The 9,300-nt window shown below is 42.0% G+C and overlaps 1 protein-coding gene across 1 annotated transcript in view; it reads right to left on the bottom strand.

Moving 5' to 3' along the window:
• Positions 1-9,300, bottom strand: part of LOC128712279 (protein split ends) — a 72,837-nt gene that overhangs the window by 17,655 nt on the left and 45,882 nt on the right. The window contains exon 2 of the mRNA XM_053807174.1: positions 22-3,155. Within this exon, the coding sequence (XP_053663149.1) occupies positions 22-3,155 (3,134 nt within the window). The remainder of the gene's footprint in view (positions 1-21; positions 3,156-9,300) is intronic.

Here is a 9,300-nt window from a genome sequence, read left to right as displayed (position 1 = left end):
ATAGTGAATTTATTTGCCTACCTGTGCTTTTCTCGCTGCGTTTCCGTATACTACTACCGGTCGACGATGGTGATAGATCAACATCGCCACCTAGGCGGGATTGTATCGAGGACGACAAGCAACTACTTCCTCCTCCACTTGTCGCACCACCGGGCAACAGTGTGGACGAAGATGGCGGAGAATCGGACGACGATGAATTATGATGGTGGTGGTGATGGTGAGCACCGGACAATCGGTCTACGAGGCTGCTACTTCGACTGTAGCCTCCACTGGTGGATCCACCAACAAGAACACTACCGGCACCAGCATTATTGCTACTGCTGCCATTATTGTGCTCGTGGTGATCGTACCGTTCATCCTCGTGCGTCGAGCTGGTGGCTGATCCTTGGCTGTACTCGTCATAGCTACGAAACCTCCGATCACCACCACCACCTTCCGAATAGTAGTCTTCACTCGAGTATCGCACAGCTCTCGATCGCGATGATGATGAGGAAGCACCAACACCACCTCCTATAGACCCACTGTTACCGCCCCGTGAACTAACACCACCGACGCCACCGCCGGCCGCTGCAGACGATGCGGCGGCAACCGATGATGAAGATGACGACGCTAGTGATAGCGGGTCAACGCGGGGCGAGGCGCCTCCACTGACGACGCCAGCATTCACAACAGACCCAGCAGTGTCGCCTCCTCTACCACTGAGCGGGTTACCTGGTCGACTGAACGACGAAGCAGAACGGTTGCGGGTCGAGTTATTGTTGTTGCTATTACTCCCACTGTTACTACTGTTGACACTCGCACTGTTAATGCCACCAGTACTATTACTATTACTAACATTTCCACTAACACTATTATTATTACTAGCGCCTCCAGCGATTCCTGTAACGCCACCGAAACGGGGCGATCCGAACGACGCAGATATACTGCTCCCGGACTGCTGCTTATCTAACTTATCGAAGAACGCCTCCTGACACTCCCGAGATGCAAAGTCCACCTGCAGCTTGCGACCGCGCAACATCACACCGCGCATCTCTTTCACTGCCGCCTGAGCTTGCTGCACTTGCTCGTAATATATAAGGGCCAGTTTGCGCTCCCGATCGACGCTCACCTGCGACACCGTGCCGAAGTGATTAAACTGCGCCGCCAGATAGTTCTCGCTTGCACTGTCCGAGACCCCATCCAGCCACACACAGTTTGTTGGCATAGATTTGCCGAACCCGAGCTTAATGCGATTGTTGCCAAGATGCTCACCGTCCATCTTCCGTATCGCTTTCACTACACTCACTATGTCCGAATATTGACAGAACGCGTAAGCGCTCACACCCTGCTTCTTGATGTCTATCTCTATGATTTCACCGAAACACTCGAAATGTTTTCGCAACTCACTCCCGGTAATGTCCTTCTCGAGATTGCCGACGAACAGTGTCCGCGTTGACTTCGGATGATACTCGTCTAACTCCGCCTCGTACGGCCGGAATTCGTTGTCGTCCACGTCGTAGTAGCCCGCGTACGGTGCCACCTCTATCTTGCATCCGAAGAACAGCTTATCGTGGGACACTTCCAGTGCTTTGTCAACATCTTCTGGCTTTTTAAAGCAGACAAGCGCGTAGCGGTCGGTGCTTTGTCCGACCACCTTCACCCACGTCACTTTCCCGTGCTTCTTGTACTCATGAAACAAGCCATCCTTAAGGGAGGTGTCGGACGAACGGGCAGGCAAATTTCGGACACAAATTGCCAGCGGACGGTTATCTTCCGAATGGCAATTGATCAAACTCGTCCCACTACTGCCAGCGCTCCCGTTACAGAGCACCTGGGCACCTGTTCCTGGTACTCCGGCACTTCCGCCTCCTCCGCCTCCACCGCCGATAGTGAATGGAGCTGCGGCAGTTGTTGTTGCTGCTGCTGCTGCTCCACCAGCGGTCGACGACGTCGTTGTGACGCTAGTGCTTGCTGCTCCCCCGCCTCCACCACCACCAACAGATGCACCGCTAAAACTGTGTCTGGAACTGGTGCTACTGGAACTGCTGCTGCTGCTGCTGCTGCTACTGCTTCTGCCTTGATTGCCTGAGCCGTTAGCTGCATTATTAGCGTTACCGCCGTCCGAGCCGTTGCCACAGCCGCTGTGGCTGCTGCTACTGTCTATGTGCGTCGCGTGCGATGCTATCGCTGCAGGCGCTGTTGCGGCGGCTGCTGCTGCTGCTGCTGTTGCTGCTGCTACTGCAGCGGCCGTGGAAATAGCGGATTGCAGCAGAGTCCGTCCAACACTTACTGCTGCAGTTGTTGAAGGTGAGGAGCAGTTTGCAGCAGCATCGCCGCGGCCATAGGGCGTCGGCAGCGAGGGCAGCAGTCCAACCGATGATGCTGCTCCGGTACCACCACTACTACCGCTGCCGCTGCCACTGCTACGTCCCGAGAGGTTCGTCGTCGTGCCAGCTTCTCCAGATTGGTTCGGTGCCCCGCCGCCACTGCTGTGCGTCGAGGAGGAGCAAGAAGACGATCTGCTGCTGGGTGAACGTGATCGGGATCGTGACGCCGACCGATGATGCAGGTAATGCTGGTTTTGGTGATGATGCTGGTGGTGAAAATGTGCCCGTTCGTTTCGCTCTCCACCTGCACCACACGTTACACCGCTACCACCACTACTACTACTCAGTAGATGGTGATGATGAGGCGGCTGGTAATGGCCGTGCAATGTTGGATTGGACAACACCGGAGACGAATTCCGCGACAGCAAGTGATGATGGTGATGTTGCTGTTGTTGGCTGTGCGGGTGGTTGTGGCTGTTGTGGTTATTGGAGTGGTGCTGATGGGGATACTGGTGAAGATGGAGATCGTTTAGCGATTCCGACTCAGAACCGGATCGATGAGACTTCGGGAGTGATTGTTGCGATTTCTGCTGCTTCACAGCATATCCATCATAGCTGTTGTTGTTGTTGTTGTTGTTATTATTTATGTTGTTTACACTGCCAGTACTGTTGTTATGACTGGCTCCTATTCTAATGTCCGGCTGCTGTGACGATGCTACCGAACCAGATGGATGTTGATGGGAGGCCTGCGAGATCGAATTTGGGCTCTTATCGTTAATATTGGATCCGCCGTTGTACCAACTGCTGCTTCCACCTCCAGACGATAATCGTGGATGGTTGATCGTCGATCTATAAGATTAGATTGTGTAAAAGGATGAAAATATTAGATACTTAAAAGTCACGTTAACAGATTCATACATGAAATATCATGGCTAAATTAACAAACTAACATATGTTTAAGCAAGTCCCTCAAAACCCTCAAGAATAACATTAATTTTCCATTCCAGCATCGCATTTTAAAATAAAAAAATGTTTCAATCTATTATTGATATAATAATGACGAATTTTAAATGAAATAAACTGATCTTAAAAATAAATTTGTATTAAACTTCATTGACATTTTCACATTCATTTTCACATATCCTTCAAATCCTTCGAAATTGTTCTTCTATTCTTACAAGTTTTTGACATCATCTTCAATGATCATTTATAGTTGACACATTTTCAAACACAATATTATGTTAGTATTCGTAACCAGTACTTTTTGCATTAAATTTGGTTGTTCTATCATTTTTTTTACAAAAAGAAAATACCAGATTCAGTAAAAATCTCAATGAAAGAAACAATGAAAATTCAGCTAATAATGTAGCACTATTCCAAGGATGCAAAGCATAATTGAGAATATTTCAAACATAAATACATCTCATCCCCATCGGGCATTTTCATAATTTACTGAAAATCTCAATGAGTACACTCCCCAGGGATGAAATGCCCCACGGTTCAGAGAAGGAAATGTCTCCCAACTAATGATAAAGTTCATTTACGTGCAATAAACTGTAAAATATTGTATCATTAGATCGTTTACTGCTTTCAACAATGCGATCGAATGGTTCTGTTAAGTATCCACCACACATCAATCAATATTGATTGTACATGTCGCATTATTGGCATGTAGTGTAACTTCTTGAAATATTGAATTTTAGCTGTGGTCTACTATCTCAATAGGAATTTAAATTTATTCCGTATTACTTTGTTTTTAAAAACCAATCAGTAATGTCCTAATATCGAGCAATATTGATATTTTTTTTACGCGCGTGTATTATAGTCGCAGAATACCACAAGATCGTGAACACTTTTCTTTTCGTTTAATCTCAGTCTTTACTGCAACAGCTCACGGTTTTATCGTTTCGTACTGGAAAACACTTGTTCTTCTCACTAAAATTCCCACACAATTTAATCGTTTTGATTGCAGCTATTAACTCAACGTTATATAGGATCCTTTTGATAAGCACTGGTTCTTTACGACGGTGGGGGGGCTAGACAAAGGCGACGGTGATTAAAACGATGACAACGGAGGCGTTGATGGCGAAACGGAGTGGAGGATTTGATGGTGGAATGTCAGGAAAGTGACAACTCAAACACTCTGGGGGATTCTGCCACATCTGTTGGTTAGAAGAAAAAACGAGAGAAAGAGAAAAAAAGAGAAAAAAATATAAAATCTATAACTCACAAAACAAGAACATATTTTGACAATTCAACTTACATTGCAAATAATGAAAAATAAAACAAAGCATTGTGATTGGTAAGTGTAAGTGTATTTCTAGTCAAAATCAGGGTTCACTAATTGATAGTAAGTTTAGTGGTAAAAACACATAAAAACAACCAATAAAAACAAAATAGCAATAAATTTCCGAAAAAAAACTACAAATCAAACAAAAACAAACGAAAAACAGTATAGGCAGTTATATTATGTCGAACGAGGAAAGAAAAAAACAAACCTACACGGAACAAATAGACGAAACAATTGTACAAGAGCCACCACACAACAAACAAGAGTAGAAGATTAAATATTTATATAATTAGTATAAATGTATTATTCATACTTTAAACAACATTAGAATGATCGATCTACGTTGTACGAAAAACAAATAGTTACCATTTTACCACATTTTTTGCGTACCGAAACAGCATGAAACTTTTCAATATCAAAAGTGCTACATCCATAAATTGAGTAACTAGCCCATTTACCATGAACCATTCAAACCAAACCGTTTAAGAATACATCCTAAATCGAGGGTTTTGATAAAGTGTTATCAAATGTGTTTTGAAAATATTCGACAGTAAGCGATCTGTTGAGTAGATCAAGCGGGAATTAGGAAGACTTTTTATTGTGGAGGAGACCAATTGTACATTTTATCAGATACACTTTACTTTGTAATTCATTCTGATCAATTATATAATTTTCGAACTGCACGAACAAACAGATACTCGGATACCATCATTGTACATTATTTCAGTAGTATCTTACCAAAAAATGATGAATGTACATCGACTATTCTTACAACCTATCCGATTAATATAATGTCGTCGGATTTTTGTTCCCGTCTTTAAATGATAAGTGCATTGATAATGATATAGATGTAAATTTTGTTTTGATGCAACATTGTAATTAAAAACGAGTAAACTTTCTTGAGTAGAGGTAACCCGGTAGTGAATTGGTAGCGCCACCGATCGTCTCACGACGGGACCGATCCAAAATCCCATCCGGATCAATTCCCCGTACGTAGCGCTGAATAACCGGCTACAGGTAAATAAAATAAAAAAAAATGTTAAGCCTAGATCTCTTGAGGTTGTAGTGTCAATCAAGAAGAAACGTTCTTGTTAATGGTACAAACTTCAACTGATACTTTATATTTTTTCGATGTGCACAGAAACACAAAGAGTGTCTATAGTAGCAAACGGCAGACCTATCGACGACAAAGGCAATCAGTCATGCACAGTTCATCAAGAAAATTTGCAGTCCCTGTACGTGGGCTGCTCGTTACAAAAGTGTTTCCGAGTATCGAAGGGAATTTCCTTTCTCTAGATAAATGGTATTGATAATGAATAGTTGAGAAACAAGTTCCATGGTTGGTAAAAATGTTAAATATTACCTTTATTGCATGTTTTGCATAACTAGTTCATACGAGATATATGCGAAATCTACTTTAAATAAAAAAATATTGTACAAAACAGCAGCAGGTATTCTCAGATCCATGTACTGGGCTTAGTATTGATCGTAAAATAATTGTTAATATCCAGCTTCATTATTTAAGTGTAATTTTCATAAATATTCCTGGAAATCACACAACGAGACATTTATTCTGCTGAAATGTACAAAAAAGGATCATTCTTAAACTTTCTTCCAAAATCATTATTATCCAGCAAACATCTTCTGAAACAAAATAAACATTCCATCAAACTGACCACTTTATCGCATACATACAGAGGAACGAATATTTGCTTAATAGCAAATAGAAAAGAAAAAAAATAACAGCGTATCGAACCATTCGCGGGCACCAAAATCTATCGGGAAACGGTGAACTGCGCATGTGCGACTGTGTCACTGCCCAAAGCCCTTGCATTTCCCTATGGAGTGAGCTTTATTTCTCCGTCGATGTAAAAAGCCCTACGGCTCCATTTGCCTCACATAAATGGTGCACTAAAGCATTTTTCCTACGTATACAGGGGACCAACACAGTGTGTTTTCATAATCCGTTCGTGCCTGCCATCAAGCAGTGTAGCAACCGCCCTAATACTCTGCATCTGTAGTGGTGTGTACACACTACACCGTACAAACGGCGATGTGGGAGAACAGCCACCTTGACGTTTAAGGGACGGTGCACTGGGCACAGCTGATAAGAGATAATTGTAACCCAGAGCACGCGCTCCTATTGTATATTTAGAACTCCCTATATCCCTTACTGGCGCTTCTGTCAATGTATGTGTACGGGTGGCTCGAGTACGGCTGGAGCTCGGGGTCAGTGGTCCTGCGCAGTCGAAACCACCACTTTTCATCATCAACAAAACCTGGACGAGTTCGATACTTTTTTCTGCCGTCCCTGCACTGTGGTCTTAGCAGTAGGCAGCAGCATCCTATCTACTGGAACCACTTTTCTACCTTTTCTTCTTGGTCTCCCACACTTCCCCCTACCATACCCATCCAATATTTGCTGGAAAAAATGAAAGAAATTGTTCACACGGAACTAGCGAAATGCGATAATATGACGTCAGCCGGGATCCAGAAGTAAACATCATGTAATCGCAGAAACCAGCACTTGGCAGAGTTTTGATATGAAATATGGCAAAAGGGTGTTAGTAGACTGAATGTTGTTAAACAATAATGAAAATATAGCTAACGTTTATCTATTCAAAATATTGTCCCACCAACTGTCAAACTGAAATTCGTTTATGACAATTATGATTTCATTAAATAAAAATATGCAAGGCAGTGCAGGAATCAGTTGAATTTGGAAATTTAAATACTTGAAGTCTAAAACCCGAGTATCCGAATAAAAAACACCTTCAAAGACTCATCACAAAATACCATTTCATATGATTTTAGATTTTTTTTCTGAATGTTCCAAATATAAGTGATCCGAAATGTTGCGACACATCAACACTGTGTACACGGTTACGCTTAGGCACACAGAACTGAAACAAAAGCGAATCAAACGTCCTCATATCGATCCTTTGCCAAAGCCAAAGGCTAAGGGATTACGGAAACAATCATGGAAAGCACCCCGGGGGAATGCTCGTTAAGAACCTTAAGGGAGCTTTGCCCGCATCCATTAAATCCTATTTTATGGGACAGACCACCATCGCAATGACATCAGAATAAAATCGTCCGAGGCTGTCAGCGCTACGACCAACATTTAGCCATTTATTCAACTAAGTGTAACTTATTCTAGCAGCTACAACACAAAAACATATTATATATTAGTAGAATAACAGATATTTTCTGCTATATCTGCAACTGTAGTTTGTGATTTATTGTTGATGTAACATTCATTAGTTATTCAGATTTTTATAAAATAAATATGTATTCCTATACGATTCTAGCGATGATTTGTGGTTTTTGAAACAATTATAATAGAAACATCATGTGACGGACTAACCGTTACATAATAGGAAAAAAAAGATGATCGTATGAATCGTAATCGTATTGATAATGATGATTACTGATGATGCGATATAATAGTGCACACATATAACGACAGCAGCACAAATCACTTAATGTCAAATGTAACACGAAGGGATGAATTATAAACTGCACTATTTCAAAGTGCATTATCCCTCACCTTACTCTCACCCGGACCCTTTGCGAAAGTTTCCGTTATCCAGAATTTTCTCTTCAAATGTTGTGCAGTCGCTTTCCTATAGTTACATAGCTATTGTCATGGCCTTTAATGGGCTCTTACACATGACTGAAACGCATGTTCTGTGGCTCGGAAAACGTACAACATTTAGCAAATAGTGGTATGGAACCAGGAATCCCAAATTGATGGCTATAGAAGGAACATATAACCCTGCCTAGAGCACCGTTCACCGTTTAGTACATAAGCAACCAAGTTAAAGGGCGAATTATAGAGTAAACTTCAAACACTCACAAACGTGCTCTTTTCCTACTATTGACGATCCATGTTACACGGACAAAACATGAGAGTGATCTTCACTGAAACCCATAGCATTCAAACACTAACCCGCGCACACATTTACTCTCCAAGAGAGCTACAGTTTTTGGAGGTGTTCCGAGGTTAATACCAACAAATTTTTACATCCCATACAGATAACAAGGATTCTCACCGGTCGCAGCATCCTTTTCCAACCGACGCAAGAACTGGCAAAATAGTATTCCCACAATGACAATACGCTATGGTCATCGGAGAGCATATCGGAACTTTGAGAGAAACATGAACCGAAATTAAGGCTTTCGAGGAGAACATAGAGCGTAGTAAGCAAGATTGAGTTTACTATATGCACACATGCAGGGAAAACATTTTTCCCGGGTCGTACATATCCGAGTTGTTAACTATATAGGCGTTATTCTTCATCTGCAAGGAACGGATGCTAAATAAAGAAATATGGGGCCAAAACATCGCGTTATTAGCGTCTTGAACCTACACTTAGAAAAAAGGTACAACTCGTTTAGCACGACATTGCCCTCAGCACTATGGAAATTTTAGGAGTAAATTAATGGTCAAAAATTAATCACCTAAACGTAGTTTTTAACGACGTATTAATGCACAAGCAAATGGTGCTGGAATTCTTTTCATTACGTTAATATTTGGAAGGTATTGAAAATGAAATACATTTACTACAAAACATCAGGAAGAAACATTATGAAATATGGACATTAAACAAATCGTTGAAATTGATTCGTTGATTGAATTGGTTTAATTTTCACACAGCGGACATTTAGAAAATTCAATATTCATAACAAATGTTCTTTAAT

This window comes from Anopheles marshallii, chromosome 3 (assembly GCF_943734725.1).
Source record: "Anopheles marshallii chromosome 3, idAnoMarsDA_429_01, whole genome shotgun sequence".
Lineage (NCBI taxonomy): Eukaryota > Metazoa > Arthropoda > Insecta > Diptera > Culicidae > Anopheles > Anopheles marshallii.
This window is presented reverse-complemented; position numbering and strand designations above follow the sequence as displayed.